At 44.8% G+C, this 22,307-nt stretch overlaps 1 protein-coding gene across 1 annotated transcript; it reads right to left on the bottom strand.

Annotated features, from left to right (window-relative positions):
• Positions 1–179: 179 nt before the first annotated feature.
• NLRP8 (NLR family pyrin domain containing 8) lies at positions 180–20,656 on the bottom strand. Its single transcript, XM_059383418.1, has 10 exons — positions 20,368–20,656; positions 18,470–18,544; positions 15,075–16,674; positions 11,082–11,252; positions 9,295–9,462; positions 8,294–8,352; positions 7,972–8,019; positions 5,508–5,676; positions 3,152–3,322; positions 180–354 (listed from the first exon to the last, which is right to left on the bottom strand). Exons 1-10 carry the CDS (start codon positions 20,654–20,656, stop codon positions 180–182), a joined length of 2,925 nt encoding a protein of 974 aa, XP_059239401.1.
• Positions 20,657–22,307: the final 1,651 nt, after the last annotated feature.

The raw sequence follows: 22,307 nt of genomic DNA, 5'->3' as shown, positions 1-22,307 counted from the left end.
CCCATCAGGCAGAAGCAGGAGCTAGGGGTTTGATCAGACACTAAAGGAGACCCTAACCCCAAGGAAATGAGACAAGGGACACTAGCAACTTCTGCACTAGCCTTTTGGGTCCAGAGTCTCCCTCTTTCTGAAGAGCTTTGCTTGGGTGGCTGTTTCTGCGCAGGGAGCCCAGCAGAGACTTACAGAACAACCTTCTTTTCCCCCTTGCGCTGCTGGAAGGCCTCCCGCAGGAGCTCTCTGCCCCTGAGTCCGATGTCATTCTTGCTCACGTCCAGGTATCTGAGGCTCTGGCTGTGCAGGACCATGGAAGCCATAGCCTGGCAGCACACAGCAGTGAGCAGACACTTCTCCAGCCTAGCGGGGGAAGCAGACAGTAGACGAGTCACTGTGCCCCACCTCTGAGAGCTCAGCCCATCCCAACCCTCTAAGCCCCAACGAAGTTGAGCCACATTACCTCTTTCCAAAATTGTCACCGTGCATTAATTTTGTCCATTTAAAAAATATTTATTTAGAAGTCCCTGTGTATCAGGCTCTGCCCTGGGTGTTGTTGATGCCACAGTAAAGAAAACATCCCCGGCTTCCCGGAATGCATAGGTGATTGGGGGTGGGGCGAGGAGGCAGGTCACCAAATAAATCTATTCGAAGAGCATAGTTGATTTAACTTTTCTAGTGTGCAAGGGGTTCTGGTTCCTCTGTGGACAGGTCCCCCTGTGCTCACGGCTCAGCAGAAGAGGCCGGCCCAGAAAGGAGCCAGGCCACAGGAGCACCGCTTATCAGAAATCCAGAGTGGGCAAAAAAGACAAAGTGGTGTGTAGCTGAGCGAAAGGTACAGAAAGGGGGCACTTGGGGTTCCATTTTTGTTTCTGTTTAAATATTATATTTATTTATTTATTTATTTGTTAGATATATAGAGAGAGCACACAAGCAGGGGGAGAAGCAAGCTTCCCGCTGAGCAGGGAGCCCTATGTGGGACTCGGTCCCGGGACCCTGGGATCATGACCTGGGCCGAAGGCAGACGCTTAACCCATTAAGCCACCCAGGCATCCCGGGTCCCATTTTTGAACACAAGTACAATCTCCCTCGGAGCAAGGCTATGACAAGCAGTGTAAAGCAGACAGGACAGAGGGACCCCTGGGGGTCCCTACGTCTTTTGTGTGTGCATCCTTGGCTTTCTTTCCAGTGGCCTCCCCCGCCCTGTGAACCTCTGCTAGCTGAGAAGTGACAAGCTGGAAACAGCTGCCCAAGCCAAAAGGGCACACACCAGCTTCTCATTAGTGAGGAATGGCCTGGACCCTGCCCCCCCAGGGAGGCACCTGCTTTTCCCTCTGCACACCAGGGGAAACATTCCTTAATCTTGATCAGTCACGCAAATCACTTCAACAGAAGGAGGAGGGAGAGTCATTCTAAAGTAATTCTAACCATGAGTAAGACCTGCAGGGGTGTGAGGGCCTTTTTTTTTTTTTTTTTTTTTTTAAATGAGGAGAATAAGCAACAGAAGTCTGGGATCTTCTTGGGGAAAGTGTAGATGGCTTTTCTACAAGACCAGAATCCCACAGAATGAAATCTAGGGGATTTTTAGATCAAGAAGTTTGGGGTGGGGGACGGTCCATGAATTTTATACTCAGCCAAGTCACTGCTCATCAGTGAACACAGATTAAAAAAGTCATCTCACATGATCAAAGGCTTAGAGGACACCACATAAATGCTCATCTGGAAATTTGTTTCCTTCTTGAAAATATACTTCACACAATCTAAGAGAGAAATCAATGTCTAAAACCCAAGATTCAGTTTCTGGAGAAAAGGAATCATGACCTGGGCCGCCTGGCGTCTTGGCTGGTAGCACATGGGATTCAATCTCAGGGTTGGGAGTTTGAGCCCTAAGTTGAGTGTAGAGATTACTTAAAATTAAAAAAAAAAAATCTTGAAAAATATTTTTCTTAGGAGAGAGAGAGCTAGAGAGTGTGTGAGGAAGGGCAGAAGGAGAGGGAGGAGAATCTCCAGCAGGCATCATACCGAGAGCGGAGCCCGACCTGGGGCTCTATCTCACGACCCTGAGATCGTGACCTAAGCCAAAATCAAGAGTCTGGTGCATGACTGACTGAGCCACCTAGGCGTCATTAAAAAAAAAAAAAAAAAAAATCACGAGTTACAGTGAACACTGAATATCCTTAGACTAGCTAATTATAAAAAAATGAAATCCATTATCAGGACGAACCTAAGAAACTAGAAAGGTAACAGAAAACAATGATTGTGATGATTTAGTCTACAAACCCAGATTACACTAATAGGGAACAGAAAAAGTGGGCAGAAAAGAGGCAAAAACCGTTTCATCCACTGATCACCAGAGAAGAGCTGTTTCCAAATCTTTTCCAAATACTTAATGTAACCATGATACGAATTAAAAATAGGATGAATCTTATCAAATTGCTGTCTGGTGTGCATGTGAGCACCGAGACCATTTAGGAGAAGAAGACAAAAAATTATATGTATATGAGAATCCCTAAGTACAAAGGTCGATTTCAGAAGACCAGCCATGTCAGGCATGGGTCCACAGCCAATAAAGACATTTCTGCTGAATGGAAGACCATTTCTTAGAACAAGGGTCCTCTAAGTGCACCATGCATGGGAGCTGCCTGGGCATGAAGGTCAAGGGCTCAGCAGGCTCACCCCCAGAGCTCCACATGACCCAGCAACCCCACCTCCGTGTCCCCATCTAAGGACCTGGAACCAGGGTCTCCAAGAGACACCAGCATCTCATTCCCTACAGCATGACCCACGGTAGCTACCACACAGAGATGGCCTCCTTGCCCATCAACAGGTGAATGGATAAAGAAAATGTGGTATTTATACACAATGGGATACTATCCAGCCCTAAGAAAGAAGGAAATCCCATTAGATGCACCTGGAGGGCATTGCGCTGAATGAAATAAGCCAGACAGAGAAAATAACAGTGCAATGATTTGCGTCTCTAAAAACTCCCCAGGGGAAGAAGTTCCCAGTCTGGGGAATCCCTTTCCCAACCCTGCACTGAGGCTGCCCAGTCCTCCAACTAAATGGAGGAAAAAATCCAGAAATGCAAAAACCCTTTCCCATATTCTGCTCAGAGAATTTTACAGACCATTGTCACAAAAGTGGAGACCGGGTAACTCACTCCAGAATCTGGAGGCCAGACTGGGGTTTCATGAGGGCCTCAAAGAGCAGGATAACGCCATCATCCTTCAGGCTATTAAAACCAAGGTCTAAGCTTCTCAAATTTTTGTTTTTATCCAGAGCGGAGACCAGGTCCGGACAGCAGTCAGAGGTCAGGGCACAGTTTCTCAGGCTGCAAAGAAACACGTGTCAAGAAAACCAACCAAAACACCTTTAGATTTTACTCCTTTCTTTCTTTCTTTTTTTTTTTTTTTGTATAACAGCATTATCAAGATATTACTAATATCACCAGTATCATTCATCCATTTAGATTGTACAAATCAGCATCTTTTAGTATATTTACAGAGGTGCACATTTGTCACAATTTTAGGACATTTTCATCACCCCAAGAAGGAAAACCCTGTACCCTCTCAATTCCTAATTTCTTCCCCCAGCCTACCCCCCAACCCCAGCAGTCTCTATCTGGTTCTGGATAGTCATCCAAACGAACTGAAATCCAAATCTCAACGAGATCTAAAAAAAATTGCTTATTTCATTTACCATAATTTTTTCCTAAAGATTTTTACTTACTTGTTAGAGAAAGAGAGAGAGCACACAAGCAGGGGGAGCAGTAGGTAGAGGAGGAAGCAGGATCCCTGCTGAGCAGAGCGCCTGATGCGGGGCTCAATCCCAGGATCCTGAGACCATTATCTGAGCTCCCCGGGCACCCTGACCGTAATATATTTGAGATGCATCCATATGTAGCATATTTCAATGCACTGTTCCTCTCTACCGTTGAATCAGTTCCATCACACGGATGCAGCACACACTCTAATCACGCCTCAGCTGATCAACGCTTCGGTTGTTTCTACCTTCTGACTCTCGTAAACATGCCGCTGTGAACATCTGGGCACATTTCAGTGGGAACGTACGTTCCCGTTTCTGCTGTGTACCTCTGCTCTGCTCCGCACCTTGCGGAGGAGTCGCTGACTCCCATGTTGGGTCTACGTTTAACCTTGTGAAGAGCTGCTGGACGGTTTCCAGAAGCCCCGCACTGCTCCCTGCTCTTCTCCGGGAAGCTGAAAGTGTCATGGGCTCAGGGGATATTTCGTGCCACTTTCTCCGTTTCTGGTTTTACGAGCTAGCACATTTCTTTATGGTTTAAGACCGTCTGAGTTTATTTTCTGTTAATAATGGACAAAAGCACCCGACATCAATGTTCTGAGTCCCATTTCAACGAGTATGGGGGGGTTCTCCCTACACTAAGAAACAGTTCCCAGACACTCATAGGATCAGAGAAATTAACTCAATTCTGACACTATGCGCAAATCGCCAGATTGCGCAGGCTAAAGGCTTAGTCCTACTGGAAGGTTCTCCCACCTCACTCCCCCCGGACACCGGCCCGAAGCCCAGGCTGCGGTTCCTTCCACTGCAGGTTCCAGCCCCATCCCAGGATGCCAGTCACCAGTCAGGTTCCCACAACCCCTTCTTGGATTTGGTTAATTTGTGGAAGCAGCTCATGGAACCAGGAAAGCCATTTACTCGTCACATTACCATTTTACTGCAAAAGGATGGAACTCAGGAAGAGCAGATGGGAGAGACACGTAGGAGGAGGCATGGGGAGAGGACACAGAGCTTCCGGGTCCTCTCCAGGTGGGCCATTCGCCCAGCATCACACCCAGAAGCTCTCAGACCCCGTCCTTTGGGGCTTCCATGGTGGCTGCATTACACAGGCATGATTAACTAAATCATCCGCTATGGGTGGCTGGTTCCATCTCCAGCCCCTCTCCCCTCCCCAGAGGTCATGGGGAAGGACTTAAAGTTCTAACCCTCTAATCACAAGGCTGGTTCTTAGGACAGCAACACCCCATCCTTGGGTGCTTTCCCAAAGTCATGTCATTAACATAATAAAAGATACTTTCATAGCTCTCACCACATAGCTCTCACCACTCTTTCCAAGGGTTTAGGGAGCTTTGTGCCAGAAACAGGGACAAAGACCAAATACACATTTCTTGTGTTATAAATCACAATATCACATATCCTGACACATAAGGGAAATCATTTAAAGAATTCATGATTGAGGGGTGCCTGGGTGGCTCAGTGGGTTAGCCTCTGCCTTCGGCTCAGGTCATGATCTCAGGGTCCTGGGCTCGAGTCCCACATCAGTCTCTTTGCTTGGCAGGGAGCCTGCTTCTCCCTCTCTCTCTGCCTGCCCCTCTGCCTACTTGTGATCTTGCTCTCTGTCAAATAAACTTAAAAAAATCTTAAAAAAAAAAAAAAGAATTCATGATCGAGATTATGTGCACACACACAGCCAGTTCCGTCAATCACCCAATTCTACTCCAGGGACCCTCAAGAAGAGGCTATCTGGGACTCACACAAGCCTCTGTAGAGGACACGTAGAACACTGTAGGGCGTTGCAAAGCTCTTTCGTTCCTTCGTCCTTCAGGGTATTTTCTGCCAAGCTCAGATGGGTCAGCATCTCATTACTCTTGAGGGAGGAGGTAAGAGTTTTACAGGTAAGCAGTGCGAGCTCACAGTTCTCCAGTCTGGGGGACAGAAACACACAGACAGAATCCACTTTAATTCATGTGCCCGCCCAGATTTTCTTTGCCCCGCACTGAGAGATGAACACTGCCATCTGGGCTCCCCTTTTCGGTGTGAAAAGCCTCATCACACCTCTGTTACCCCCCTCTTAGGGCTAACAAGTCCTGAAGAAGAGGATAGCAGCCTTCCTGTGAGACTAGGGGAGTGGAGGAGACGTGGGTCAGGAGAATGGTTATAGGGATAGGAAGAACGGGAAGGAGACCACTGACAGTTAAAGACTATGTAATGGGTACTGTGGGTGGGCAGTATTCAGACTCACAGACACTGGAGTCTGTGAGAGACAGACTTTTGCAAGCTTTAAAAATCAATGCTCACTAAACAAACAAACAAACATGTATATGCTTTTTAAAAGTTGCTTTAAAGACGGGCAGGCATTCACTGTAGAGGTCATGGAAACATTTTCATAGTAATGAAGGAAATAGAGGTTAAAACAATGAGATGCTATCTCCTGCTCAGCCGACTGGCAAGGCCAGCAGGGGGAATACAGAGGGGAATGATGGCTGAATGGGGACTGGGAGGTACAGGACAGGGCATCCAGCTGCTGGTGCGACCATAAGCTGGTGCAAAGACGCCAGACATGAGCTGGTGAAATGGAGGAGGGATGTTCTCCGGGACACGGAGACCCCACTGCTGGAGCGTGCATCACAGTGTGTACGCATGGACTGTGTGTGTGCGTGCGTGTGTGCAAACAGCCAAACCTCAGTGGCAGGTAGGACAGAAATCTATACTGTTGCATATTTACACAATTGTTACCATTCCTCTGTGACGGGGAACAAGGTTCTGAAGCAGCTGAGCACAAAAATGTCCGTGGATCAGAAAAAGAACATGTCCTAGCCAAGGCCACTTGTGTGAAATTCAAAGCAATGTGGAACTGTGGTGCTGTGTGTACATGTGGGCAGGGGCCTGGGTGCCTCAGTCAGTTGGGCATCTGCCTTCAGCTCAGATCAGGATCCCAGGCTCCTGGGATCAAGCCCCACGTCGGGCTCTCTGCTTAACAGAGAGTCTGCTTCTCCCTCTCTCTCTGTGTTCTCCCTCTCTCTTTCTCACAAACAAATAAATAAAATCTTAATAAAAAAGAATATACACATGAGGGGCCTGCTCGGCCCAGCTGAAAGAGGCTATCGTGAAGAGCGGGGCCGGGATCAATACAAATGGTGAGGAAGGAAAACTGCTGGAGAGGTTCTAGGTCATAAGCGGGAGGACAGATAAACCAGCCTCTCTGTAGCTCTGTAGTCCAACTAATGCTCTTGTCCCAGAAGCACTCAACTCACCAAACTCATGAACAACAGTCATGACAACAAGAGTTACGATAGCCTCTCTAGTCGGTCCACTGGCAGGCAATACGTCTCAAATGTCTCCAGGCAGATACTTCTTTTTTTAAAAATTATTTTTATTAACATATATTGTATTATTTGCCCCAGGGGTACAGATCTGTGAATCACCAGGTTTACACACTTCACAGCACTCATCATAGCACATACCCTCCCCAATGTCCATAACACCACCGCCCCCTCCCTCCCCCCTCCCCCCAGCAACCCTCAGTTTGTTTTGTGAGATGAAGAGTTTCTTATGGTTTGTCTCCCTCCCGATCCCAACTTGTTTCACTTTTTCCTTCCCTACCCCCCACGAGCCCCCCTGCCCTGCCTCTCAAATTCCTCATATCAGGGAGATCATATGAAAATTCTTTCTCTGATTGACTTATTTCACTCAGCATAATACACTCTAGTTCCAACCATGTCGTTGCTAATGGGAAGAGTTCATGCTTTTCGATAGCTGCATAGTATTCCTGTGTGTGTGTGTGTGTGTGTGTGTGTGTGTGTACCACATCTTCTTTATCCATTCATCTATTGATGGACATCTAGGTTCTTTCCATAGTTTAGCTATGGTGGACATTGCTGTTATGAACATTGGGGTGCATGTGCCCCTTGGGATCACTACATTTGTATCTTTAGGGTAAATACCCAGTAGTGCAATTGCTGGGTCGTAGGGTAGATCTATTTTCAACGTTTGGAGGAACCTCCATGCTATTTTCCAGAGTAGTTGCACCAGCTTACATTCCCACCAACAGTGGAGGAGGATTCTCCTTTCTCCGCATCCTCGCCAGCATCTGTCATTTCCTGATTTGTTAATTTTAGCCATTCTGACTGGTGTGAGGTGGGATCTCATTTTGGTTTTGATTTGTATTTCCCTGATGCTGAGTGACATGGAGCACTTTTGCATGTGTCTGTTGGCCATCTGGATGTCTTCTTTGCAGAAATGTCTGTTCATGTCCTCTGCCCATTTCTTGATTGGATTATTTGTTCTTTGGGTGTTGAGTTTGCTAAGTTCCTTATAGATTTTGGATACTAGCCCTTGATCTGATATGCTCTTTGCGAATCTCTTCTCCCATTCTGTCAGTTCCCTTTTGGTTTTGTCAGCTGCTTCCTGTGCTGTGCAAAAGCTTTTGATCTTGATGAAGTCCCAGTAGTTCCTTTCTGCCCTTGCTTCCCTGGCCACTGGTGATGTTTCCAGGAAGATGTTGCTCAGGCAGGTACTTCTTAGCATTAGCATTTGTTACTTCCAAGATCCTTGGCAAGATCAATCCAACTTTTAGGGGTAACTGAGCAGTCTTCCAGCCTATGGAGTCCACATAAAAATGCCCAAGCCTGAACTCCTGGGGAAAATGGTACCCACATAGCTGCATATATACCGTCTACTATCTCACATCTTTGTTCTTCATGCAAGAGCAACTCCAGGAAGGATGCTCATCTCCTCCAGCTGGTAAGCGTGCATCAAATTCAGCATCTTAGTCACAAAGTATCAAATAATAGACACTTGGGGCCATAACCAACAGGCACGGGCTTACAACTGGGCTCTATTATGAAACAGGACAAATTTTACATTTATCTGTCAAACAATCTTCAAGACAAAGAACTGAGATTTCAGTCCCGTGAGATCACAGCTGCCATCTTGTTAAGCGAGATTTCCACCTGACATCGACCTTTACCCGACTACCGTGCTGAGCCACCTCTGGGTCTAGCCACCTAAGTCTCCATCTCCACTCAGCTCTGACAGGTGTGAAGGACCAGAGTTGGCTGGTGGAAACAAGAGGTTGCCCAAGCTTTATTAGGATGATGGAACACACAGAAAGTCTGGTGAGGATGCTGGTAAGTGTTTACTGACTCTGGAGAAAAAAGCCCTGATGTGCAGGGTTTGCCGATGTCTAGTGTGATGCTCCCACATGATTCACCGACATGGAGTTGTTGAACACACAGTGGGAGCACCCCACTGCACAAACGCAACAACCTCAGGAACACACGCTGGGAGTTGGCTGACTTTGGCTGTTGGCCGACTTTGGCTGTTGGCCAGGTCTCCTGGCCACCTGGTTTTGTACAGCCTGTGAACTAAGAACAATGTGTGTGTGTATCAAGTCATCACATTGTACACCTCAGAAAAAAAAGCCAAATAAAACTAACAACGAGATCAAAAGAAGGATGATAGGAAGATTGCGCATGTAACCCCACCTCGGAAAGAACAGTCTGGGCACCAGGGTCTCGCCAGACCCAAGGCTTGTCTTACCTCAGACACTGCAGATAGCACTGCGGACATTTCAAGGCTGTGCACAGAAACTCCATGGCCTCACGTCTCACTTCCGTGCCTTGTATTTCCAAGTAGCTCAGATACTGGTTTTCAGTCAAAACTTGGATTAAGTCCTCATTCAGCATGGAGGGATGCACACGTCTGAAGCTGGAGAGGGAAGCAGTGCCTGGTTACAATCAGATTTCATCTCCTTACTGAGGTGTGATTGACACATAATAATGTGTAAGCTTAAGCTGCAGGACATGTTGATTGGATCCATTAATATACTGCAAAATGGTGACTGCCTTGGCATTGGGTAACACCGTCATCCTGTCACAAAATTATCATTTCTTCTTCTTTTTTTTTTTTTTTTTTTGTGATGAGAATCCTTTGCAGGATACCGTACAATATTGCTGACTGCTGCCACAATGCTGATGATCATATTCCCAGAATTTATTTGACTTCTACCTGGAGCTCTGTACCTTTTGACCAACACCTGCCCATTTGCTCATCAGTTCTAGATTCAATTCATCTAGGAGTACATGAGGGCTTTCCTGTGAGGTCTGCACTGGGTCCTCAGCTTAGTGCGGCCTCCTGGTTGGGTGATCCTTATGTGGGTTACGTACCTTCCAGGCTTCAGCATCAGGGCCACTAGAGAGTGCTTGATGCCTTCTCCTTAAGATGCTGGTGAGAGCTAATGTACATGATACCCATAATTGGCTTTGCACGGGGCTTGGTGTACAGTGCCCACTCAGTATGTGGGTGCTATTAATAGTCGTCATAATAACAGGAGACAAAATTGGTCAAATACTGGCTAGGGACCACGTGATGTCTGGTGGGCTATTTCAAGGAATTCTGATGAGTTATTGGGTTTCTGGATCTTAAAAAGCAGAGAGCGAGAGAGAGCATGGTATAGTGGCTAGGAGAATGGACTCAAGTCAAGATGTGCATGAGATTCTTGTCTCCGGGAAACACACTGGGTTGTTTCCAGGTTGGGGGAGGTGGGTCGGGGCTGGGGTAATTGGGTGACAGGCATGAGGGAGGGCACGTGATGTGATGAGCACTGGGCATTATATGCAAATAACAAATCATTGAATGTTACATCAGAAATTAGTGATGTATTATATGTTGGTTAATTGAATTTAAATTAAAAAAATTTAAAAATCCATATTTTAAGTATGTATCAACAGTATCACCTTGTGCCCCAGTTTGCTCATCTGTGAAATGGGGAAAACAACTCCATTTGTATGTCCTTTTCGGAAAAATGATCTCATTAATGGGTGGAACCTCAAAAAGCAAACAAACCCAAAACTCAGAAAAAGAGATCAGGGTTATTGTTGGTGGTGGTGGTGGTCAGAGGCAGGAGGTTGAGGAATTGGGTGAGGGCGGTCAAAGGGTACAAGCTCGTAGGTACCAGATGCAAAAACACTGGGAATGTGCTGTACGGCCTGAGGACTGCCGTCAGCATGGCTGGGCGGTGTATTTAAGAGTTGCCAAGAGAGAAGATCCTTCTCACCAAAAGGATCTTTGGCCGCTCTAGGAGGTGATGAATATTAACTTACGAAGGTGATCAATTTGCAATACATGCACGTCAAGACATTATGCTGCACAGCTGAACACTTCCTCAATGTTGTGCATCTGTTCTGCCTCTGTAAGACTGGAAGGGGAAAACAGTACACACGGATGCTTTCTGCAAGTCTAGGTGAGCAGAGAGGGGGTAGAAAAACCAGATGGGGAACAGACTCTTTTGGTGGAATTCCTTCCAGCCAAGGTCTGTTTGTACGCACATGAGTTTTTGCAGTTTACACCCAGGATGTCTCAGAGCCGCAGAAAGAACCTTCACTGACTCAGCCTCCAAAGAAGTGTTGGTCAAAGTCAGGACTTCCAAATTCTCATGTGTCCTAAACACGGAGCAGAATTCTTGCCACCAGAGAAAACACTGGTCACTGCTTTCTGGTCTATGTGCAAGGGAAGAAAGAGAACACAAATTATTGTGAGAGGTGAAACTTGAGAAAATCTACTTGTAAACCCAGGGCTGATGTTCCCAGCCCTGGTTGTGATCACAGAGTCTTTCCAATTCCAGTAAGTCTCTCTCATTTAAAAAAATGCCCAGGAATACCACTGCAAGAGTTCTCATTTTATTCCAGGAAGACTTGTGGTCTTAAATAAGAATATCTAGATTTCCCCATGACTTAGGAAGAAAGAGAGTTGTTTTAATCTCTTAGGATTTCTATGGGGGCAGAGATTGAATTATAGCTTTATCTTATAGTCTTATTCTTTGCTTATAAAATTATTAAAAAAGAAAAAAGTCTATGTAGGAACAGAATAAGGGAAAAATTAATTTCTTTTGGCATGGTGAGCGCAGGAAAGGAAAATCCACGGCTAGACCAATATGAGATGTAGCTGGACTCTGGAAGAACCTGCTAATTTTCCCCTTCATTTTCCCCTGTGCAGTCTTTTCAGAGAGACTGGCCAAGAGACTCTGTGAGGATTTTTCTTTCATGCTGTTTGTATTAGATAGTTGCAAATGAGGGGGGAACTGCTTTAATAGTCTCCAGTGCACCCAGAAGACTGTAGGACACCTCACTGAAGAAGGTATACACACACATTAAAATAGTTCTAAGATGTATTAGATGAAAAAAGAAAATTTCAGAAAACTTCTTACACTAGCATGTCATCTTCGTTCAGAACGAAATCCCATAAAATAAAACCATGTGCCTTTCCCACCCATTTTAAATGCAAACACATAAAAGCAATACAAATTATTTTGCACATACTTTAACAATTTTTATAATTATGGAAAGATAATTTTTAAGTAAAATCAATAAAATTGATATTAAAAAAATACGAACTCCATGTATGGGGGTGAGGAAGTGGATACAAGTGGTCAAAGGTATATCAGTTATAAGATAGGTTATAAGATGAATATATTCTAGGGGGTGACTATCAGCTGGGACTATCAGGGATGATACCATATTGTGTATTTGAAAGTCATTTGAGAATAAAAGTTCTCATCAGACACACACACACACACACACACACACACATTGTAAGTAGGTGAGGAGATGGATATATTAAGTAACCTTATTGTGGTAATCCTTTTGCGATGTGTACATATAGAAAATCACTATGTTGTATGCATAAACGTACACAAGGCTATATGTCAATCACAGCTCCAAAAAGCTGGGGTAAGTATACGAACCCTCTTCAAGAACTGTCCCAAAAGTTATCAACAGATGACCAACATGAAGGAAATTTCTCACCTTTTTTTAAAAAAGATTTATTTGACAGAGAGATCACAAGTAGGCAGAAAAGCAGGCAGAGACAGAGGAGGAAGCAGGCTCCCCGCCGAGCAGAGAGCCCAATGTGGGGCTCAATCCCAGGACCCTGGGATCATGACCTGAGCTGAAGGCAGAGGCTTAACCCACTGAGCCACCCAGGTACCCCAATTTCTCACCTTTTAAGAGTTCCGCCAATGTTAGGTTTTAAAATTATTCAGACATATCTCAAGACATTATGGTTAGACTTTGGAGGTCTTTGTTGGGAAGACCAACCATGTGCAACAGGGAGCTGTGGAGCTGCTCATGGACGTGGTGAGAAGACACAGAGTAGTCTTTCCCATGTGATCATCCCATGCAAGAGACCCTAAGGCTCCCTGGAGAGCCACTGGGGGCTATCTGTGATAGAAAGTTAATGTGATGTGATGTGTACACTCTGTGATTGGGCAATTCCTTTTCTAAAAATATACCCTATGGGGCACCTGAGTGGCTCAGTGGGTTAAAGCCTCTGCCTTCGACTCGGGTCATGATCCCAGGGTCCTGGGATTGAGCCCCACATTGGGTTCTCTGCTTGGTGGCGAGCCTGCTTCCCTTTCTCTCTTTCTGCCTGCCTCTCTGCCTACTTGTGATCTCTGTCAAATAAATAAATAAAATCTTTAAAAAAATATATACCCTAGCACAGGGGTCGGAAAACTTCTTCTGTAAGTGCCAGCAAATATATTAGGCTTTCATAGCCCAAGCGATTTGTGGAAGCCTCTCAACTCTGGCATAGCCATGTGGTGGCAGTTGGAACAGATGTCATAGGCAAGCATGGCTGACATCCAATTAAGATTTATTTATAAAAACGACCAGGCTTAATTTGCTTACCTTTGCTTACCGGGCACTCACATGTGCCTGATGAAGATGGGGCACCGTTTGACGTGACAACGAAGAGAGCAGAACCTAGATGTCCCCTAACTTCAGAAGAGGTCCATTTGATTTATCTAGCCATGTATCAGACTATTAGAGGATATTTAAAAAGAATCTGACAACAACCCATCAACACACTTACGTTATGCTGGCTTTCATGGAAAAAACCACGTGTCTGGAAGAGACTACGGCTTCTTTACATAGAGCAACTAGGGAATGAGAGAAGCACTCTAATTTTGCAGCAAAAAGGATTGTGCTCCCTCCTGTGACTCCAATCCCCAGCCTAAGTCTAGTTTTCTGGCTTTTCATCATAGCCATCAGAGGTCCAATTTCAGTTTAAGTCGTAGCTTCAACCGGCTGTGTGACCTTGGACAAGTTACAAATCTACCTGACCTCCATTACTTCATGGTGCCCATTGGCAACGTTAAAAGGAATAATTCACATAAAGTAAAAATACCTGGCACTGTGTCTGGTATAGAGCAATGGCTAAAAAAAAATATGAACCAGTATGAGAACTGTACGAAAAAATGAGTGGTCAGTACAAACTGTCACTTTTTAAGAAAAAATAAATTCACTATACTTGTTTAAATATAGATCTTCTGTGAGAGTTTCAGTGGAATGGTGGGAATAAAAATCACATTAGTAATTGTATCTTGTTTTTATTAGTAGGAGCTAAAGGCTGGGACAGGCTTGGTGTATCATGCATATCATGCATGCACTTAACCTTCAAAAAACCTTGTACCATTTTTTTACCTTTTTTAAAATTAATTAATTTATTTTCAGAAAAACGGTATTCATTATTTTTTCACCTTGCACCATTTTTAAAAAATCATTTACTCATGAAGAAACAGCGACCCAGAAAAGTTAAGTGAACTTGTCCAAAGACGCACAGTTGGTTCTGGGAGGAAATGGAGAACTCAAACTCTTGCCCAGGAAGCCAGGACACCCACTCCAAATCACAGCGGGGAGTAGGGAAAAAACAGTGACTAGAAATGGTGTTTTCAAGGTGTTTGGTAGGAAAATAAGAAGGGAGATGTGACAGTTCCCTGATGAGGACAAGTGGTTTTCAGTTCTTTTTTCACCATCTAAAGATGGAAGTGATGTTTTTGCATTGAAAGGAAATCTCCCTTGGAGCTGCACTGCCTGATACAGCAGCCACTAGCTACATGCGACTGCTCAAATTTAAATTAATTGAAGTTAAATAAGATTTGAAATGCACTGCCTCAGTCCCAAGAGCCGTAGTCCAAGTGTTCCTGGTGTCACATAGCTCGTGGATTTCCAACGTGATAGAAAGTCCCATTGGACAGCACTTCCCTAGGGACTGGCAAGGTGGTGATATGCAGAAGTGGGGATGACAGGTGTAATAAGGTCCCCACATATAAGGGAGGGGAGGGCAGGCAGGATAGAGATAAGGAAAGTGAACAAATCATCTTGCTTCCAGGATTCTCCCAGTTTTAGCACGGAAATCTGCATCCTAGCAGCACCGTGTGTGAGGAACGACCTCAGGACAGCTGGTCGCCCTGAATGCCTGGGGAATGGTAGGCAAGATCCCTGGGAAACACAAGTTGCCAAAGGAGAGATGAGAGCACTCACTCAGCAGAATGGAGGGGATCCACGCTGAGTGTGCCCACGTGGGGGATAGTCAGGGTCATAGTGAGTTCTAGAGCCCGCAGACGTTGACAGTACTTAAGACAAAAGGCAGACACTTGCATGTCTTTCTTCTTGCTGATGATCAAAGTAGCATTCTGACAATCGCTTAGGGTCTGACGCACAAATGCCTCCTCCTGGATCTCATGCAGACAGTAGAACAGCTGCGGGACACCGTGGTGCAGTGTGGGTGGGCTACATTCATGCAACAGGGCTGCCACTTTCAGCAACTTCTTCTTGTTGCCCAGGGACAGCTTGCATCCAAATGACTTCTCTGCAGCTGAAGCGCACTTTTCATTTAAAAGGCCAAATAAGAAGAGCCCCATCTGAGCAAGGTAGTTTTTCTTTCTTCCGGGATATGCTATCAGGCGTATGATCTGAACACGGTCCAACACCCGGAAATTTCTGAGTCGTTGGGGGAAGCACAGAACGTACAAGAAGGCAGCAAAAAACTCCTGGAAGCTTAGAATGGCAAATGCATAGCGGTCTCCATCACCTGCCACCCTTTGAAAAATATTCATATGGAGAAAAGTAGCAACAGCGGTCTCATCCAGCTTGGCCTGCTCAAGGTCTTTCGTGTCAAACACCCATCTCATGTTCCACATGCCCTCTGCGGCCAAATAACACAGACCTGCCAGTCGTGTCTGATGAGTGTTTCTGGGAGGGCTTCCAGGCTTGGTGGCAAAGAAGCCAGACAGATACTGGACAAAAACAGCTGTGGCATTTGGATATGCCTGTGCAAGGTCTGCTCCTCTCTGCATCTGCTGTCTCAGACAGGAACACACCATCCAGCAAACTGCAGGGACCTGACACATGGAGAAGAGAACTGTGTTTCCCGTGACAAACCTCAAGGCTTCATCAGCATCCCTCTTGTTTCCAAAATATGTCCTGAAGTACTTGGCTCTCTCTGCCATACTAAACCCCGTGAGTGTTATGAAAGAGGGGTGTTTCAGGAAGGGCTTGAGCTTCCTCCAAGATGTGAACCTGAAGGTGATCAGTAAGGTGGCTTCAGGAAGCATTCTTTTGCTCAGCAGACTAGCCAGGAGGACAGGCCCGGGCAATTTCTGGATCCAGTCATCACTCAGGTCAGCTGGTCTATCCGTGAGGGTCAGTGACACTTCCTCAAAGCCATCAAAGAGGAGCAGAAGTTGGTCTGGTTTGGACATAATCTTGGACATGAGAGACCGTGACCCAGGCCACTTATGGGCAATCAGCTCTGCGAAGCTCTGCTCATCCACCTGAGCCATTTCCTGGCAATGGAAGTAGAAAGCACACCGGAACTTGTGGCAGTAGAACTTGTTTTCTGCCCACTCCAGCATCACCTTTTTGGCCAAACTTGTTTTTCCAACCCCGGCGACTCCCTGTAGGACCACAGTCTTGGGCTGTTTGGCTTGAGGTCTTTTGGGAAGAAAAAGGCATGGTAAGAACCTCTCGTGTCTCTCTATGTCTTGGTAGAAGAAGTCTGCATGGCTCCCAGACCAGGTGGTCATCGTCTGCATCATGGAATACTCATTTGTCACGTGCACTTTGTACTCCTGTATTTTATCTAGATTAGCAGGGTGGGAGAGAGACAGAGTACAGGGTCAGAGTTGTGTATGAGAACCAATTGAATGAGAAGAAAGCTAACCTTGACATCTACATCAAGCCCCATAACACACCTGCACACACCATGCTCTTTTCCTGACAGCCCTGCACCAATAAAGAAGCCATGAGTAATCAGAAAAGTCAACTCGTAGTGGCTTAAACGGAGAAGGACTGCTTTTTCCTTAAGAAATAGGGGGATCTGTGTGTAAAGCTGTTGAAATGGGCGGGGTGGTTCTGTAGCTTCAGGGCCAAGTAACACCACATTTCTGTAAGTACGTCCTCTGCACCTCTTGCCTCATGATGAGGGGATTGCTATTGTAATTATGTCATCATTATGTTGTGAGTTATATTTGCACTCAAAGCAGAAATCGTGGGGAGAAGGGACATGTTCGCAGCTCATGTATACTTCCATCAGTACAAACGGAAACACTCAGGAGGCTTCTACTTGTATCGCATGGCCTAGAGCCATCAGATGGATAACCCCAACTTTAAGGAAACCTGGAGAAAAAGTATTTCCCTTAGGGATGGGTCCACTTTATCCCTAAATAAATTGGATTCTGTCAACACATGAGATGTGGGGTAGGGAGTTAATAGGATCTGTCACAGCCTTTATCTCAACCTGTGATTCTCTCTCCCCTCCTATCAACAGGAAACTTTACAAATTATACATGATGTCTGACTCTGACTTCCTTCCCTCCACCTCCAGCTGACAGATAGGAGGAAGCTTACTGCAAGTTCAGGTCTACTTACTTATTGGGTTTATGAGGGTAAGCAAATCAAGAAGCTCTAAGCCTCAAGCCTGCCATCTCCAAAATAAGAAGACTTCACAACTCTGGCTCAGACTGTGGTGTCAGAACCATCATCCCTCTAGTGATTGTTGAATGGCTAGACTGGGGATCCCATACCCAACTTTCCATGTGCTTTCCTAACAGATTAGAGTGTTGCCCTGGGGCCCTCAGTTCCTTTTGACCTCATCTGTTCATACAACCTGACTGGGAAGTGCAAACTTGATTTACATGAACATAATTCTTTCTAGAATCCAACTTTTGATGCTTCAGGATGGTGGAGTGGAGAAGAGGAGGGTTTAAGGTATTTGCTGTATTTTTTAAATTTATTTTTATTTATTTATTTATTTATTTACTTACTTACTTATTTATTTTTTGCCTACCAACCGTTCCCATCTGGCAATAGCACTCCAGTGGTTCTTTGGAAAACCACCCCTTGACACTCTTGGTCTGTTCTGTTGGGCTGTGGGTGGCTCTACCACCAAGCTCTCTCTGAAGTATGTGGGCCAGTCTTAACCAACCAGGGCGCTTCATCATTTCATTCATTGTTGAGCTCATGACCTCAGTTCATTCAGCTGAATCAGTTCAGGGATGAGTGCTTGGAGAAATGAGAAAATATTCCTCTTTCTGCCAATGGTGGTAAGCAGGCACAATGTATGGGTGAGGTAGCTGTGGCCAAGATGGCCACTGTAGTAGGAGGGACCACTCAAGGCTGAGTCCCACGGAAAAAGAGGGAGCCAGGAGAAAGACAGAAGTGATGTCTCCTTAACATCGTTCGATGCCTCTCGCTGGGCTAGTGGCTGGACTTCTGAGTTAAGTGTGTCTGTAACTACTCTTTTTTTCTTAAAATTCTGATTCATTGAACAGACACTGACATACTAATTTACTATCAGTCTCTCCCCAGGAAAGGAGCTTCTTACCCCAACCCAAAGCCCATTTTCCTCCAGGCTTTGTCAAAATGCCAGCACATACCAGATTCTCCTTCCTCCAAATTCACTGGCATTTCTCTTGGGTTCAAGTCCTCGAGCTCCAGGTTGGGTAGAATGTCTGGAACAGACAAGAAAGGAGACTGTCACACTGGAATGACTGACAAGATAGGGAAAGCCACATGGAAGCAACAGGCCCTTTCAGGTTAGGATCCCAGAGTCCCATTCTCTCACCACCTTAGTCCAGGGTGAAGAAAATGGCCTAGGCTCCACCATGATGCTAGGAAGTAAGAAAATGGTGCTGTTTTAGGATGTACTGAAAAAGTATTCAATAACATAAACCGATAGGTCATCCAAACACAGAGGGAGTGATATACACAAACATACATGCATATGTGTGTATGACATACATGCACACTTTAAAATCTATGAGTGTGCTCATATATGTGTGCGTGTGTCTGTGTATGTACATATTTAGATGTATATAAAAATAATCATATGTGTACACACATACATAGTCACTAACTCCTCTTACTTGGGCTATTTAAGTTCTATAAAATTACTGTGAATATTCAAATAACCAATACTGCACCCCCATGAATACAGGGTTAGATTCCTGTAGCCTCTGCTTACAACATTTCGGCTCTTCAATGGATAACCATGGTCTACGTGTGTTTTTGTTCAAAGAAATCTTATTCAATATGTATTATTGATTCATGAACATCCCTTCACCACCACACTTGGGGGACAGGTTAAACACCAATGAGATACACAGAAACATAAATAAGTGACACCAAATAGACTGTGGAAAGGACACTTATTTACAGGATGAGGGCACAGGTCAGAAGGCAGAGCACTGCTTTATTCAGCTGCAGCTGGGACCATCAGTGTCCAATTTTTCTCCAACCTACATGTCCATAAATGACTATAAAAGTGCCACAATGACTGATTTTGGAGTTAAAATAAGTTTCAGTGAATAGGCAAATGCACAAACATGGAATCCATCAATAATGAAGATAGTGTATATACACATACCAGATAAGCAGTATCTGGTTAAGTTTTTTAAAACTATGTTAATGTGATGGTCTTTGGGTTTGGGGGTCAGTCATCATCATACTCCACTATTTGCCTTCTTGTTCAGGTGGCCAGTATGGGTACTCAGTAAAGTATTTAATTCTTTAATACTCAAACCCTTTCCCATTTTTTAAAAAGATTTTGTTTATTGTGGCCATGGCAGCCATGGCCATAATAGCCAAATGTAGAAGGAACAGAGATGCCCTTCAACAGACAAATGGATAAAGAAGATGTGGTGCATATATAAAATGGAATATTATTCAGCCACCAGAAAGGAAGAATACCCATCATTTGCATCAACATGGAGGGACTGGAGGGGATTACACTGAGTGAAGTAAGTCAAGCCGAGAAAGACAATTATCATATGGTTTCACTCAGGTGTGCAACATAAAGAATAGTGCAGAGGATCATAGGGAAGGGAGGGAAAGGGATGGGAAGAAATCAGAGAGGGAGACAAACCGTGAGAGACTCTGGGAAACAAACTGAGGGTTTCAGAGGGGAGGGGAATGGGGGGAGGGGGTAAGAGAGTGATGGGCATGTGTTGTGATGAGCACTGGGTGTTATATGTAACTAATAAATCATTGAACTATATCAAAAACTAATGATGTACTATACAGTGTCTAAATAAACATAATAAAAAAATTTTAAAAGATTTTATTTATTTATTTGCTAGAGAGAGAGTGAGAGAGAATACAAGCAAGGGGAGTGGCAGGCAGAAAGAGAAGCAGGCTCCCTGCTGAGCAAGGAGCCCAATGTGGGACTCGATTCCAGGACCCTGGGATCATGACCTGAGCCGAAGGCAGCTGCTTAACTGACTGAGCCACCCAGGTATCCCCCCAGCCCCGTTTTGTATACCAGATTACCACTCACAATTTAGCTCCATCTGTACCCGAAGACACAATTCTGTCTGGTTCATCTTGGCAAATATGTCATGAGTCACATCCCAAGCTAGTCGTCCAGGGAAGAACTCCACCAAGAGATGAACCATCTCTCCCCATCTGGCTGTCTTCACCTGGTCCCAGGTGATCTGGACTGATCCAGGCCTGGGGTTCTCATCCACTAAAAGCTGCTTGAATGTTTGCAGCCCCTCCTTGCTTAAATAAGCCATGTACAGCATGACTCCATTTTCAAAAGGAGAGTTGGAGGAGGCAGAGGACATCAAGGATGAGATTAAATAACAAGGAGAAGGAGTGCTAGAAGAGGAAGAGGAAGAACAGGGGGAAAACTGAGAGGAAGAACTGGAGGAAGAGCAGATAAAAGGGACGGACTTCAGATTCACATCACTCATCTCCACTCAAGACGTAGAACCTTTGTGCCAGTGATGATGACAATCAGTCGGAAGAGACAACAGACAAGACCTGTGGAGACATGAAAATATAAATAAATGAAAACCCACTCAAGAAGACAGATTTATCTAATCCATATCTGGTAGAGTATACAATGCACCAGATATTCTCTTTAGCTCCTTTCCCCCTCAAGGTTCTTTGCTTGTGGAAAAACCTAAGGACCTGTCCAGTATTCAGGCTTAGGGTTTGGACTTAAATCCATTCTGTAGCTTTTATTCTTGATGTCATGTATTAGCAAGGTAAGTGGCCAAATCACAGCACCTCTCTGCTTCTTTTTTGATCTTTGATCCTGGACCAGAACATACCTGTTGATGGGAGTGTGAGGATTCTGAAAGAGACAAATCTATAGGTACACTTGGAGCTGTGCCAGGCACATAATAGCTAACAATTATTTGGGGCTTACATGTATGCCACAGTTACTTTATTTTATTATTATTATTTTATTATTATGTTACATTAGTCACCATAAGTACGTCATTAATTTTTGATGCAGTGTTCCAAGATTCATTGTTTGCGTATAATACCCAGTGCTCCATGCAAAACTAATATCCTCCCTAATACCTACTACTGGGCCAACCCCATCCCTTCACCAACTGCCTCTCTAAAACTCTGTGTTTTGGAATCCAAAGTCTTTCATGGTTGGTCTTCTCTTCCGATTTCCTCCCCTTCATTTTCCCCTTCTTTCTTCTAATGTCCTCCATGTTATTCCTTATATTCCACAACACAGTGAAGCCAAATGATAATTGACTTTCTCTGCTTGACTTATTTCACTCAATGTAATCTTTTCCAGCCCCGTCCATGTCGTTGCAAATGGTGGGTATCATCCTTTCTGATGGCTGAGTAATAGTTCATTGTATATATGGACCACATCTTCTGTATCTATTCATCTGTTGAAGGGCATCTTGGCTCTTTCCACATTTTGGCTATTGTGGACATGGCTGCTATGAACATGGGGTGCATATGGCCCTTCTTTTCACTTTATCTGTATCTTTGGGGTAAATGCCCAGTAGTGCAATTGCTGGGTCATAGGGTAGCTCTATTTTTAATTCTTTGAGGAAACTCGACACTGTCTTCCTGTGGGGAACAGACTGCAAGTTGACACGGTCCTTGCAGTCAAAGGAACTTTACCAAGGGCTAGCTCTCGCAATCCCTGCAAGTCACTCACTATTTGGTTTGGCTTACATAAGCACTCTGGGTCAAGCTGACATGGTTCTTGAGTTCCTCTGTAAATATGCTTGAATAAACTTTTGTTTTAAAGCAAGGCGGCCAATTGGACTTGTGGTCATCTGACCTCAAGTTCCTTGATAAACATCCTTGTTATTGAACCATAAAATAAGGTCTCTCATGCATTTTGGGGGTCCACTGGGTTATCAGCCCATGAAGACTTTCCAATCCTAGCTTTCTGACTCTTGTTTTTCTTAATTCCCCACCATTCTCTCTCGGTCTTCCCTTGGACTTCTCATG

Source organism: Mustela nigripes, chromosome 17 (genome assembly GCF_022355385.1).
Source record: "Mustela nigripes isolate SB6536 chromosome 17, MUSNIG.SB6536, whole genome shotgun sequence".
Classification (NCBI taxonomy): domain Eukaryota; kingdom Metazoa; phylum Chordata; class Mammalia; order Carnivora; family Mustelidae; genus Mustela; species Mustela nigripes.
The sequence above is the reverse complement of the archived record's forward strand: the minus strand, read 5'-3'. Positions and strand labels throughout refer to the sequence as shown.

Coding starts and splice junctions, on each gene's coding strand:
- NLRP8 (XM_059383418.1), bottom strand. CDS start 20,656: ATGTCCTCTGCCTCCTCCAACTCTCCTTTTGAAAATGGAGTCATGCTG. Junction 11,253..15,074: donor GATCCCCTCCATTCTGCTGA/GTGAGTGCTCTC, acceptor CCTTGCACATAG/ACCAGAAAGCAGTGACCAGT. Junction 9,463..11,081: donor TGTAAACTGCAAAAACTCAT/GTGCGTACAAAC, acceptor TTCCCTCTCCAG/CTTCAGACGTGTGCATCCCT.